Source organism: Prionailurus viverrinus, chromosome D1 (assembly GCF_022837055.1).
Source record: "Prionailurus viverrinus isolate Anna chromosome D1, UM_Priviv_1.0, whole genome shotgun sequence".
NCBI lineage: Eukaryota > Metazoa > Chordata > Mammalia > Carnivora > Felidae > Prionailurus > Prionailurus viverrinus.
In genome coordinates this window covers 107,051,859-107,066,703 of record NC_062570.1, presented here as the reverse complement: position 1 = coordinate 107,066,703, position 14,845 = coordinate 107,051,859, and the positions used below count along the sequence as shown (strand labels likewise).

The 14,845-nt window shown below is 57.3% G+C and overlaps 1 protein-coding gene across 1 annotated transcript; it reads right to left on the bottom strand.

The window, feature by feature from the left end:
* Positions 1 to 9,695: 9,695 nt before the first annotated feature.
* Positions 9,696 to 13,024, bottom strand: CD248 (CD248 molecule). Its single transcript, XM_047824078.1, has one exon. It carries the CDS (start codon positions 12,303 to 12,305, stop codon positions 9,981 to 9,983), a length of 2,325 nt encoding a protein of 774 aa, XP_047680034.1. The 5' UTR covers positions 12,306 to 13,024; the 3' UTR covers positions 9,696 to 9,980.
* Positions 13,025 to 14,845: the final 1,821 nt, after the last annotated feature.

Sequence of the window (14,845 nt, the reverse complement as noted above, 5' to 3'; positions counted from 1 at the left end):
CACTGACGGTGCGGAGCCCGCTTGGGATCTTCTCTCTCCCTCTCTCTCTATCACTCCCCTGCTCAGGCTCGCTCGCCCTCTCTCAAAATACATAAGTAAGTAAATAAATGGAGTCCCCCATTCCCTGACGAAAAAAAAAAAGCTATGGGAGGCAGATGGTCACAGATGCAGATCTTTGAGTTGGACAAAGTGCCAATTCTGCCGCTACGACCTGGGTGATACCACACTTAAAAGAGGGCTCAAATATAGTAAATGCTCAGTAAATTTAGCGATAATCACCACTAGTACTGTTCTTGTTATGAATCATCAACAGACACTCCCTATCGCATAGACACGCGCTTCACCAGCTGCCAGCTCACGCAGTAGATGTCCAGTGAGCTTGGGCTAAGTGAATGATTCTTGAGCTCCTACTGAGACCTCCAACATCCCGGGGTTCCTGTGTCCCGAGGATGGAGCAGCGGAACCCCTTAGCCAGTGGCCCAGGCCAAAGGAGCTTTATGATCCCAGGAAGGCGAACGGGCCCAAGAAGGGCACCCAAGGAAACGTGGGCTGCGCCCCCCACCCCCCCGCCCCGCCGTCCAGAGCAAACCACGAAGCTTTGTGTCTCCTTGATGCAGGCCCAGGACCCCTGGCCCCTCAGAGCTTCCCCCAGGTGGCTGGCCCCCGCATTTTTCACGAGTTTCATCTTCTCTCTTACGTCACCCACGCTGCCGTCTATTCTCCGGGGCTCGTGAGTATGAAGTCATCGCCGAGGTGGCCAGGATGTATCTGGAAAGGGTAAGGAGCATCAGGCGTCCAGCCCCAAACTGGCCACACCCCTCAGTCAGGGCTGGCAGCGAGTGCTGTTGTCCTGCCAGGTGAAGGCAAAAAGCTCCTACGAGTCCGATTCGAGAGACAGAAAGAAAAACAGGCTGGCCAACTTCACAAATGCACATCAAGGGCCGGAGGCGGTAGGACTCCAAAGAGGAGTACTCCTCTGCTCCAAAGAGAAGTTTCTATCCAGGGGCGCCTGGGCAGCTCACTGCTTGAGCATCTGACTTCAGCTCAGGTCATGATCATGATCTCACGGTTCGGGTTCTTGGGTTCGAGCCCTGCTCTTCGCGCAGAGCCTGCTTCAGATCTTCTGTCCCCCTCTCTCTCTGCCCCTCCCCTGCTCACGCTCTCTCAAAAATAAATAAGCATTAAAAAAAAAAAGAGGGAAAAGAAAGAGAGGAGTTTCTGTCCAGAATGTCAGCTGAGACCAAAATCAGCTGGTTTTCAGTAACCGATGGGTATATTCCAAAAGATAGGTGTATTTTTCTTCTCTTTGCTATTTAAAAAACTTGTAAAATGAAAGAGACCAAAATAAAAATACTGAATTCTTTCAGTGGAAAAATTTCACTGGATGTGTTATAAAAGCACCATATGTTACGAAAGACTACAACAGTATAAAGACTAACATTTTAATAAGCCTCCAAAAAACCTAAGAAGTGAATACAGGAGCCTTTAAAAATGCAAGCAGTGTGGACATTTATGAAGTTAGGGTCTGAGTTGCCCTCCTGAAATGCTTGCTTAGCTCAGTCTGTTTCCGGAGTCGAACCCGGAAAGCGACGGGCCGTGAGCGCTGGTACTCGCCAGGCAGTTTCTGTAAGGCCTCCAGCCGTGGGGCAGATGGAAACTCAAATCTCTGTCTTCGGCCTGGACCTCTGTCTTGAGTTCTGGCTTCCGGCATCCAGTTGCCTTCTTGAGGCATCCACTCAGGTGACCTTCCAGTCCCTGGAGATGCAAAACTGACCGTGTCATTTATCTCCCCAGACCGGCTTCGTCTTTTTTGTTCTTTTTTAATGTTTGTTTATTTGGTTTTTTTTTTTTTTAGATTTTTTATTATTTTTTTCAACGTTTATTTATTTTTGGGACAGAGAGAGACAGAGCATGAACGGGGGAGGGGCAGAGAGAGAGGGAGACACAGAATCGGAAACAGGCTCCAGGCTCCGAGCCATCAGCCCAGAGCCCGACGCGGGGCTCGAACTCACGGAGCGCGAGATCGTGACCTGGCTGAAGTCGGACGCTTAACCGACTGCACCACCCAGGCGCCCCTATTTTTTATTTTTAAGAGAGAGAGCGAGAGAGCGTGAGCAGGGGAGGGGGAGGGGGAGGGGCAGAGAGAGAAGGGGACAGAGGACCCAAAGCGGGCTCCACGATGACGGCGGCGAGCCCGATGTGGGCTTTTAACCCAGATCGTGATCTGAGCCCAAGTCGGACGGTCTACCACCTGAGCCACCCAGGCGCTCCTGGCTTCTTCTCCTATGTCCCTGCCTCCATGAATAGCACCTTCCGGGAGCCAAAACCCTTCAGCCACCATTCCTCTCCTTCACAGTCAGCCAGTCACGGAGTCCTGTTCATATCTGCTCGCCAACCACCTCCCAGTTTTGCTCTCTCCTCCTGTGCCAACCCTGCCTCTGCCTAGGTTCGCATCCCACCCCCTCCTGCCTGGGCAGTGCCCCAAGTGGTCCGCCATATGTATTCTTGCTGTTCTCCCTTGTGATCCCTTGATCCCTTGATCCCTTGCGGACTCTCTGATGCACAGTAGGGCTCTCAATAAATATTGGACAAAAGAGCGAATGGTTTATTATTTTAGTGGGCAGGGGGTTCCTGTGGCATCCACCTGACACTTCCCTCTGCGGTAGCTTTTATTCCCACGGGGATACGGCGCTTTGTATTGTGTCCAAATGTCCCAAGTCACATACACAGGAACCAGGAAAATAGCCCTGGGTGAGTACTCTGTGAGACTGTCCCACAGCGGGGCACCTACTAGGGCAGAAAATAAAATCTATGTAATTTTTATTATTTGTTTATTAGTGAAAGAAACTGCCACTTAAAAGTTGCCTGCTTGGGGAGCCTGGGTGGCTCGGTCGGTTAAGCGTCCGACTTCGGCTCAGGTCACGATCTCGCGGTCCGTGAGTTCGAGCCCCGCGTCGGGCTCTGGGCTGACGGCTCAGAGCCTCGAGCCTGCTTCGGATTCTGTGTCTCCCTCTCTGTCTCTGCACCTGCCTCGCTCACACTCTGTCTGTCTCTCTCTCTCAAAAATAAATCATTTTAAAAAAGGTGGCTGGCAACTTTCAAGCAGCAGGGTCTCTCACGAATAAACAAACCAACAATAAACAAATAGATTTTTCTCTTCTGTCGCACTTACCAGATGCTCCACGACAGGACCTGCACCCTGTGGCTAGAGGAATCTCACCCTGACCTAGAATTCTCTTCCTGGTCCCTAAGCGTGGTGGGCCGAACGGTGGCCCCAAGTAAATATGTCCACTCTCTAGTCTCTGACACCTGTGAACATGTTATCTTGCACAGAGAAAGGGGCTTCGCAGACGGGATTGAAGTTAAGGACCTTGAAGTGGAGAGGGGGTTATTGTGAGCTATCCAGGTGGAGACACATTTCAACCAGTCCTTCGGGGACTTCTTTGATCTCCTATTTTCAGCGGCCACAGAGCGTGGAGAATGACTGGAGCCTGGGGAAGCGTCAGTCTGTGGGTTGGGCAGCTAATGGGTGGGATGGACTGCTCTTCCCATTCCTTCCTCCGAAAGTCTTGTAATTCTCTCCTCTGTAGCATTCCAAGGGAAGTCTGACCCTTCCAGTGAAGGCCAGTGCTAGGTCTCGGCTGGAGTGAGCCCTCCGGAAAAAGCCACCGCCAGATGTCTGTGTTAGAGCAAGAAAATCCACCTTCCCCTGAGAACCAGCCCCCCCCACCCCGACCGCCCCCGCCGCCAAATTGCAGGTGTGCGTGTTCCTCATAGGCCTCCACCAGCCACCCTGGATGTGACATGGCCTTCCCAATCTGACTCTGCAAGGCACCCACGGGTCCCTATTCACCTGTCATCAGCCACCAGGGGCAAATCTGGCAGCGGAGTGGAGAAAGCGGGGAGGGGAAGGGTTATAGGCATCCCCAGTCCCAAACCTTCTTCCCAGTTCTCCCAGCGTACCTCCATCAGGATCCCGCTGTCTAACAAGGCCCTTCCTTTGATGTAGGACCTGCCACCCTGCAGCAAACTCACAGGAAGCCCCAGAATATTATGAAACTTTGAAAGAAACACAGAGACACCAGACATCTGTCAGACAACTGGCAAACCGCTAGCTTGAGGCTGTTCACAGTTTCAACATTGGATCACCCTGCGTTCCTTCGATGACATAATATCTTTGTGAATCTGGGGTTTTGGCAGCTGCCGGATCAAAAGCAAGTCCTATTGGGAAAGTCGATGCGTAACAGGAAATGAAGGTGACGATGTCCAATCTGATTCCAAGTTTTGAGAAGCTGTGCAGTGTCCAACAGGCACATACTTCACTAGCAAGCAATTGTGATTACTTAAGAATGAAAAGATGCTTGCATCCTTCGAAACTTTGTTTAATGTTTATTTATTTCTGAGAGACAGACAGAGAGAGACAGAGCATGAGCAGGGGAGGGGCAGAGAGAGAGAGGGAGACAGAAACTGAAGCAGGCTCCAGGCTCCGAGCTGTCAGCACAGAGCCCGGCGAGGGGCTTGAACTCACGAACCACGAGATCATGACCTGAGCTGAAGTTGGTCACTCAACCAACCGAGCCATCCAGGCGCCCCAGTTCTTGTATCTTTCAATGTATGCATATTATTTTTTCAAATGACTGCTGAGTTATTAAACTACAAGTACCTCTTATATTGTTTGGACTTAACTATTAAATGAAACTGTTAGGCATTTAAAAAAAATTTTTTAAGTACGCTTCACACCCAAAGTGGGACTTGAACTCACCACCCTGAGATCCAGAGTCACACGCTCCACCAACTGAGCCAGCCAGGTGCTCCTGTTAGAGGTTTGTGTGTGTGTGTGTGTGTGTGTGTGTGTGTGTGTTTTGTCATTGTTGTTGTTTTGTTTTAGTTTTTGTTTCGGCCCGGGGTGCCATGAAAAACTCACTGAGGTACTCAGATACCGTGAACCCAGGGAGTTTAAGAGCCTCTGCCATGGGAATTTGATGGGTTTGGGACTTCAGTGTTTGCCGATTCATCTCTCCTGTGATCAGTTTCTGGACCCTGTGTTCAGGGCTCTCTGGTGCGAGCCGAGGCAGACGGAGCTTCTTGTAGCAGGTTCGTGCAACCACCCTGAACTTGCTCACTGGCTTCCAGCAGGAAACCTTGACGCTCCCCATAAAGAGTCCTTTTTCTCTCTGCCAGATTATTGTGGCTCTGGTTGACACTTTAGAATGCCCCTTTTTCCAAATGAGGAGCCAAACATCGAGCCACCAGAGACCCTGCCTCAGGTTCCCCAGCCCTCGCGTAGTGAAGCTGGAATCAAAGCAAGGCTGCCTGGTGCAGGGTGACTGCCCTCAGCCACTACTAGCTGACTCCCAGGAAGAACTAGATCCCTGAACTCACCAAAACCATGCTAAAGCATGGCCACCACCAGATGCCCTAAAACTGCACCACGACCTGACTCCGCCCCTCTTGTCTGCATCCCACAAGGTCACAGACCTCAGAATCCTCTGCCAGAATCACAGCTGACCCCTCCTGGGTTAGGAAGACGTCATGAATCCCACCCCCGCCCCCCACTACTGCCCCCAAATCACAGCACAATCAGCCCAAGAGGTTACACCTTGCAGCTTCTGGCTGAAAGCAAGTTCCCTCTGTCCAGGTCAATCCCGATGGGGCTTTTTCTGTAGACCTGCATCGTTGGGAACACCTCAGAGATATATGTGTGGTTTTCTTTATTCACAGAACTAGATTTCTGAAGTATGTCCGTATTCAAGTGGAGCTCAAAGAAGCCCACCCGAAAGAATTGTGGACTGACAGTGAACTGTGGATTGAACAAAAGTTCTCCTTGAAAGGGCTATTTTGAAGATTTCGATTCTGACTTTGGAGGAGCTAAGATGATTGGCAGTGGAAGGAATCACGTAAAATGCCCTAAGTAAAAACGTATTGACTTAAAAAAAAAAAGCAAGTCCCCTGAGAGGTGGGAATTTTCTAATCAGAGACACGGCTGTCACTGTGGCCTGGCTCAGCTCCAGGGATGAAGATCACAGAATCTACTGGGGTTCAAACCTCCACTTACTAACTTGGTCAAATGGGGCGGTGGCTTAACACAAGGCACACAGGCTAAAGTGCCTTCGGCCTCCTCGTCCGTCAATCACGGTGGGAATGGCACTCACTGCATGGGGGTTGTTACGGGCCTCAAATGGGTGAAGACATTTAAAGCCCTTAGAATAGGACTAGGCATATAATAGCTGCTGCAAGCTCTTATTATTATTTTCACTATGATTTGCCACCAAACGTTACTCCCATTCATAGTGGCCAGGGCGCCTGCGTCGGAATCTCATCTGGAAAGCATCTTATTCTCCAGGCTTTGGGTTGGTTGGGGGGTCGCTCCACCAAATGCCTAACGCAGGCTGTCTAGCTGGGTGTTGGTACCTACTGGAATCCGGTAGGTGTTAGTTCTGCCCCTCTTTAACCTCAGCTCCCCAGTCTGTCCCAATAACCTTTGAAAAACAGTTCATTGAGCCCCTGGCACTGACTCCTGGAGCCCCGGTCTAGTGCGGGAGTGAGCAAGGGAATACTTTCAAATGTAGTGATGAGCGGTGAGATCAATTCTGCGCCAAAAACTGTGACTCTCAGCTTCTACATGAGGGTCTCTGAGCCCGAACCCACTCCCTCCTGCCAAATGCACACCCCTGAGGAACGTGTCCACAGTTTGGAGGGCTAGTTGGGGGAGGGGAGCACCCAACATTAACAATTTAGGTGACAGTTTGTGCTTTCACCCCTGGGAAACAGGATTCGTCCATAAAGAACAGCTAGAGTCCCACCAGCCACTGCAAAGACTGGCAGGGGCCGCCTCTGCTCACAGAGGCCTCCTTGGGGGTCTTCCAAATATGATGGAGGACACGTGAGTGGATCTGCTATTTTGCCGGTCTGGGGGCAAATATTTGCCAAGGCGGCCAGTATTTGAATAACACAAACACGTAATAAATACTTTAAGGAAGTATTTATTGAACCCTAGTGTGCTTTGGGAGAGGGGCCGGGCTTCCCGGTGCCTGCAAGTCCCGGCGCTGAAAGCAGGTGGCGCCAAAGGCCCATTCATCGACGCCATCCACCAGACTCTCGACCTCGTCTCGGAGCTCCCCCCAGAGAACCTGCAATCTAGACGACCGCAAGCCGTGCGTAGGGAAGGAGAGGGTGCCAGGGCTAGGTTCAGGGGCATCCTGGTCAGGGACAGGAGTTCGGATCCACTAGTCTGAGCATACTCAGAAGGCGAGTCCTGGGCCCCGGAGTCCCGAGAAGGTGGAACGCGTCGGTGGGCGTGGCTATGCATTCACAGTAGGTGGAGCCTGAGAGAAGTCGGGGCTACGCTCTCTGTGTGGGCGGTACTTGTGCTCAGAGCCCCCAACAGGGGGCGCTCTGGGTGGGCGGGACTTAAGGGATCTTCAGGGATGGGGTTTGTGAGTATTCTTAGCGGGCGGACCCGAAGACTCTGTAGGTGGGCCGTTATCTCAGTGAGAAGTAAGGGTGTTAGCAGCTGTATGTGGGCGGAGCTTTCCCCAGTGAGATGGTCCTGGGCACCGCCCCTATCGTTTAAAACTCTGCGAGGGGCGGGGCTTATAGCTGGGGGCGGAGCCCGACGAGGCTCTTAAGGGCAACGCGTAACCACGGGAAGGCGGAATTTGCAGGTCTCCTGGACTTGGGGCAAGTCTCTGCGGGATGTTCTGCACTGCTGAACTGGGTCTCAAGCTCCGAAGAGGGGCGGGCCTTGTGGTTCAGTCGGGTTGGGCACGCTACGCGGCGTGAGGAGAGAGTGTAAACTCTTGGTGGAGTTTATACTTCCTGAAAGCGGGAACTAATTAAGAACTGCCCGTCTGCCCAGGCCGCCCTGAGAAGGTGGGGCTTATGGTCCTGGTGGGCGGGGCCATCGTTACTGCTTCGGCCGGGGCGGAGCGGATAGAGCAGAGGGGCGGGGCAATAGTTCTTCGAGAATCTCTGAGCTGGCAGGGGGAGAGGCTTGTGGCTTTGGTGGGCGGGGCCTCTGAAGAGCTCCTGCAGAGAGGGTGCTGTGACAGCAGTGGGTGGGCGTGGCTCGTAACTAGGAGGGACCTATCTGATAGTGCCGGGGTCTGTAGGCAGGAGAGTTTCGCGCCTGATTGAGGCGGGGTCTGAGAGTCAGTGGGCGGAGCCTACGACACAGCTCCGGGTCTGGGCGGAGCCCGGGCTCGGCGCAGGCGGGGGTTCTGCACTGGGAGGCAGTCTGTTTAGGCCCGCACGCAGCTCCGCATCTGTTGCTCATTACGGGATGACAAAGAGCCGGCTCTGGGCCCCCTTCCCCACTCCCATCCCCTCCCTCCGACAGCAGTGCATTTAACTCCTTCCTGCCTTTGGGGCGCTCTGGATCCCCTGCCCAGGGTCACGGGAGGGAGCTCCAGTCTGTCCCATCCTGGCAGGCTTTGTCACCCCCTAGAATGCGCCCACATCTCCTTCTCAGACCCGGGCCTCTGGACCACCCCGCGACCTCACTCTCCTGCATCGAATCTCTCCGGCGGAGACTCGGAGGTTAAAAACTCGGGCAGGATCTGGCGGGGGCGTCTGGTTTGAGTTAGGGGAACTTGAGAACGGGGACCGGGGGCGGTGCGTGGCGTTCCCTCCACCCCCTCCACGGCCCCCGGTTCGTCCCCAGTTATGGCCCCTCCTCTACCGGTCCCCTGGGGCCCGGCCCAGGCCCAGGCCCAGGCCCTGGGGCCAGAGGGTGGCATAGGGCACCCCTCCTCTCCTGTCTGGGTGGTCGTGGTGGTTCTGCTGTGTCCTAATTAGAGGCCCCTTAGAGACTGCAACTGAAAAATTACAGAGGCAGTGGGAACCGGCGCCTCCCTGGCCCAGGTCCCGCCTCTCCGGGTCCCTAAGGCAGTGAGCCCAGGATGATGGAGTTTGCCAGGTTCCCCCAGGCTTTGACTATCCCATTCTGGATTCATGGGACACCTCAGCATGGAGCAACTTGCACAAGCTCTGGTCTCCTGGGTTCTCTCTGTCCCAGCACCACCCACATGGAGAAGGGCAAAATGTGACCCGAGACTGGAAGGTCTTACTCAGAAGCCTGCCAAGGGAGCTGGATATGGGATATCTCTCCCAGGTTCTGTGCTCTCCCCATCTCGGCCTGCTAGGCAGACTCCCACCTACTCCCCAGAGCAGGGAGGAAGGGCACCTTCAGAACACCCCTAAACCAAGGGAATGGTAGCACCCTTGAGTGACCCTGGGCCCCAGCCACCAACTTCTGGGCAGCCTGTGGGCACAGAATAGGAGGTACCAGAAGACAGAAACTCACCCACTAGACTCCCTTCACTCCCCAGAATCACCAGACCCAGAGTTTACCTTTGACTCCTAAATCCCAGTTTGGCTCCAGTTCAGCAGAAGCCTTCATTCTAGAATTCTCCCCCATATTCAGCCTCACTTTCTTGGAGTTTTGGTTAAAAAAAAAAAAAGGAACAAATATGAAACTCTCTCCATGCCAAACCTCCCACTCCTGGGCTCGCTGTGTGACTGTAGGCAAGGCTCTGCCCTCTCTGGGCTCCTGTTTACCTGAGAATCTCTGAAGCATACTCTCCCTTAGGGGGTCTTACCTTATTTCCTTGGGCCCAGACAAGCTGAAGGAAGGTCCCCTCTTTTTGCTGAGTCCTCCCAGGCCCTCCCCTCAGACATCAATGGGGGTCAGGAACTTTGGGTGAGGTTGGCACCCCATTTATTGGAGAAGACCCCAGCACCCACCCCCTGAGGTCCTGGGGGCCTCGGCGTCTCCTCAGTCTTGAGTGCTGGGCCAGGGAGCAGAGTCCCCAAGAGTCAAGTCTGGTAGCTGACTGACAGAGGAGCCTGGCTGGGTCCGGGGTGGGGGCAGGAAGCCCTCTGTCCAGCTGGGCAGCTCCCATGAGTCCCTGGTGCAGCCTGGGCCATGTGTCCAACGCACGCCCCTTCCCCCCACCCCGCAGAGGGGGGGCTGCGCCCCATCACACGCTGGTTCTGCAGGTCTGCACCCCCGTGAGGCTGCCCCGGTGGGGCACTGGTTCTGTTGGGCCCTTGCTCCCAGCGTGGGTGACCCAGCGATAGCAGTCGGTAACTCGCTTGTTGGGTGCGTGGGGGCCGCAGCGGGTGCAGTACACGATGCCCAGTGCGAGTAAGACCACCAAGAAGACGCACGTTGGAACGAGGAGAGCCACCAGCAGCCACCGGTCATCCCTCCGGCTGTGGCCTGCCAGACTGGCCTCCCCCGGGGCTGTCGGGGCTGCTGTGGGGGCTGCTGAGGGCAGCCACGGGGCCAGCTTGCGGTCATGGGCACCTTCCCTTGGGACTTGTGGGGGTTTGGAATGGGGGCGTGTAGGGCTGGTGAGTGAAGTCTGGTTAGGGGGATGCTGAGGGGGCTCTGAGGTGAGGGTAGTGCGGAGGGCCGGGGGCCGGGTGGCAGCAGGTACAGGAACTTGATGGGCAGGGGGCACAGGGGATCTGGAGGTAGTGGTCAGAGGGGGCTGGACCGTCGAGGCAATGGGAAGGTGAGTGGCCTGGGCTTTAAGGCCTGGGACATCTGGGGAGACAAGGGATTGATGGGCGTTGGAAGTCGTGACCAGAGGGGTGTGGCTGGCAAGGATTTGAGGCAAATGAGTGGTGGTCTGAGTGTCAGTGACATGGGTGTCCGGAAACACAGGGGACTGGTGGGCAGGGGACAGTTCAGGGTATCTGGCTGAGATGATGGGGGGCCGGTGGGCGGGGGGTCGTGCTGGGTGAGTGGCAGAGATAATGGGGGGCCGGTAGGCAGAGGGCAGATCTGGACGGCTGGCTGAGATCATGGGGAACTGGTGGTCAGGAGGCAGAGCTGGGTGCCTGGCAGGGATCATGGGGGGCTGAGGGGCCAGGGGCGGGCGGGTGGCAGAGACGACGGGGGGTCGGTGGGCAGAAGGCAGTGTGGGGCGTGTGGCAGAGACCAACACAGGCCGGGTGACGGAGAGCACCGAGGAGTGGTAGGGGCCTCTGGGGGCGCTCAGTGGGGGTGGCCAGGTGGGGTCCAGGTAGGGCATCCGATGCTCTCCCTCCTCTGGGAAACTAGGTCTGTAGGCCAGGCCGAAGTCAGGTGGCTGCGTGGCCTCCATCCATGGGACCCCAGGCACCTCTGTCCAGCCACCGTCAAAGGTCTCCCAGGCCTCGTGTTCATCCTCCTCGTCCTCCCCGTCGTCCAGCAACTCGTCCCCTAGGTCCTGGGAAGCCCGAGCGCCCGTGGCCCCCGCAGGGCTGCAGCTGATGCCATCGGCCTCAAGCTCGTGGCCCTCGCTGCAGTAGCACTCGAAGCCACCGACGTAGTTGACGCACATCTGCTGGCACACGCCGGCGATCTGGCACTCGTCCGTGTCCACGCAGCGGTGCGGCTCATCCTCGGCCGGCCGGAAACCCAGGCGACAGTGGCAGCTGTAGCCCTGCGGCCCACCGGGCTCACACTGCTGCTCACACGGGGCGTGGGCACAGGGGTCCTCGCAGCTTCGCCCATCGGCTGCCAGCCGGAAGCCCTCGGCGCAGCGGCAGGACACGCGACCATCCACCTCCTCCACACACTCGTGCTCGCAGCCCCCGTTGTCCGGGCCGCAGCCGGTCCCTGGGCACAAGGGCCCGGCCCGAGACCAGCCCACGCGGCCCTCGGGCTGCTTCACGCACAGCAGGGAGGCCTCTCTGCCAGCCTGGCAGGGCACAGCAGCTACGGAGCCAAAGGGCAGCCACTCAAAGTCGGTGGAGACCAGGTGGAAGGGCGTGGTGTAGACCGCAGGGCCCGCCTGGCCCGCCTCATCTGGCAACGCGGGGCAGGAGCCCTCGAAGCCGAACTGGCACAGGTAGCCATCGACGGCCAGCGTGCACGAGCCCTCGAGCCAGTGATGCTCTCCACTGGCCTCAAGGGCCGCGCAGCGCTGGGCCGGGCAGGGCCCCCCTGTGGCTGGTTGGGCCCAGTTGGTGAAGGCCGTGTCCTGGTCTCCCGTGGTCCACGTGAAGCCGCGCAGCGGGCGCTGCGGTTGGCACTGCCGGGCCTGCCGCTGCAGGCCGATCCACAGCAGCCGGCTGGCCGGGCCGGGCCCCACCAGGCTGTCCACACGCTGGGCCTCCTCGGGGGTCCGCGGCGTGGCCAGGTCGCCCCCCAGCTCGCGGCAGGCCCGCCAGGCCTCCAGGAAGGTGCGGCGCCGCGGGAAGAGCGCGTAGCAGCTGCCGGGGCCGCAGATGGCCCGGGGCTCGGTCGCCCAGGGGGCCTGGCCCAGCGTGGGCACCGCGGCCGCCCAGGCCAGCAGCAGGCGCAGCAGCATCGCGACGCCCCCCGACTGGCCCGAGCCCCGGCCCGCGGACGCTCTTGACAGGGGGTGGGACCGGGGCCTCTGGCGGGCGGGCCGGGGGCGGTCCTGGGCCGGGCTCAGGCCTTGTAAGGAGTGGGCTGGGGCCGCTGCCAGCTCCCTGCTCCCGCTCCCTCGGGGCCGCCCGAGCAGGAAGCGGTCGGGCGGGGGGCAGAGGTGGGGGGTGCTGGAGGGCGGGGGCGGGGGGGAGGTGCAGCTCGCGGACTGGGAGTCGAGGAGAGGGGGAGACGCCTGCCCAGCGGGCCGAAAGACCCTCAGAAAACCCCAGCGCCGTCTGGGGCTCTTGGTGGTGAGCTGAGGTCCCTTCCCAGAGACTCCCCGAGATCCGCGGTGGACACACCGACCTCACCGCACTTGCGAACTGTCTCTGGGCCCAGCTGCTCATCATACGTGTGGAAAGTCGCTCTGACTCACGGCCCTCACACCACACACGTGCGTACGTTCCTCTCCCCACACAGGAGCCCTCTCTCGGCACCGTCCCCTCATCCCAGCTCTGCACACGCGCACCCCCTTGGACGCACGTACTTAAGTGGCGTGGCATTCTACATGTCCTCACGCATGACATCCTGCACATTCGTGTGCAGGCCCTGAACGGAAACCACCTTGATCACGCGGGCATGGGCATCATCAAACCCTCATTTATATACTAAACTCCTGCCTCAACCTCCCCCCACTCCTCAGCTTCCTGGCTCCAGCTGGTGTGTGGGGGGAAGGAGGGGGGCCGGGGGGGGGGGGGGCGCTGCCCTCCCTTCACCTCTGCTCAGCCTGGGGCCCTGGGAACCTGGGCTTAGAGGGGGAGGAGGCAGCCCCCAAACAGGAAATGCTTCTCTGGGCTCCTGCTGCAAGAGGGCAGGGTGCATGGGGGAGGGGGCCAGGCGGGGGCTAGGCTGCACTCAGGGTGAGCAGGGCCGGCTGGGAGGGGACTGGTGAGAGGCCATGCATGGGCGTGAGGTTCACAATGACACATACATGTGTATGTGACACAGGCGTCACATGTGTGGAGCCCTCCCTGCCCCCGGAGTCTGCTGCGTGCGCCTGGCCAGAGTCCTCCTCCCGCCCCTCTTGGAGGCCTCTGGAGGCATGTGCACTGAGCCCATCACCCAGGCCGGTCCCCGGGGAGCTGGTTGTCAGATTAACCCGTGAACACCCACTGCACTCTTGGCAGAAGTTTGAGCTGGGGGACGGGGCGTGGAGGAGCGGTTCTGGCCCTCAGTGCTCTGCCACTGATGTGCTGTGTGACTGCTGGGAAGTCACTGACCCTCTCTGGGTCTCCGTTTTTCTTATCTACAAAATGGGGTAGTGTGTCAGGGCCTTTCAGCTCAGCAGGGCTATTGTATCATAGCAGTCAGTGTTTGCAAATGTGCTTTGTCAGCTGCAAAGCATGAGGCAAATGTTCCTTAGTCTTCTGAGCACATCATCTGGGTCGGGTGTGGGGACCGGGGCAGCTTTTCTAACCACCTCACGGTGCCAGGGCTGGCCCTGCAGACATGGCCTGTCCCCCTGAGAACCCGGGCTTTTGAAGAGCTTGCTATCTGCCTGGAAGGTCATTCTTTCAGGGTCCACGTCTGTGAAGTGCATAGAATTATCCCCCTTCTCATGAGAGGAAAGTCAATATGGGGTAGTTCATCCTTCCTTTGGCTCAGGCCCAAAGCCTTGAGATCATCCTTGACTCCTCTTTCTCCCACACCCCACGTCCCATCTCTCAGCAAATCCTGTTGGCTTCACCTTCAAAATAGATCCACAACCTGACTGCTTCTCACCACCTTCTTTGCCACCCTCCTCTGGCCTGTGCAACTGTCACCTTCCACCTAGGTTCTTGCAATAGCCTCCCCTCTGGTCTCTGTCTTGCCTTCTCCATTCTGCAGGAGGGATTTCTTTAAAACCTAAGACGATCTAGTTACTCCTGTTTAGAACCCCTCGGGCCCCTGTCGCACTCAAAGGACAGGCCAATGCCTTGGCCATGGCCTCCAGGTTGATGTGGTCTGCCCCCAAACCTCTCGCCCCTCTTCCCCTACTCGCTCTTCTGCTCCAACTATCTGGCCTCATCTCGTGGCTGTGTCTGAAACTTACCAGGTACATGTCTGTCTCTTGAGGGGCTGCGTTGTGCATTGTAAGATGTTTAGCAGCATCCCCGGCTTCTACCTAGATGTCAGTAGCATCCCTGCAGTTGGGACAATCAAAAATGTCTCCGGACATTGCCAAATATTATGTCCCCTGGGGACTCCATCACCCCCAGTGGAGAACTCTTGTCCTAGGAGACCGTGAGCTCCGTGAGGGCAGCGTCATGGTCTTGTTCCCTGCTGTATCCCCTGGGCCTGGAGAGTTCCTGGCCCATAGATGCTGCTCAGAGGGGTTTGTCAAATTAATGGATGAATGGGGCTCAGGTAAGGCCCTGGGCCATGCTGGGGGAATGAGGCTGTGTGGAGGGAAAGCCCACCTGCTCCCCACACTCGCCCAGCCTTCCGCAGAAGTCAGGCCATTTCAGAACTGGGAGA

Coding starts and splice junctions, on each gene's coding strand:
- CD248 (XM_047824078.1), bottom strand. CDS start 12,305: ATGCTGCTGCGCCTGCTGCTGGCCTGGGCGGCCGCGGTGCCCACGCTG.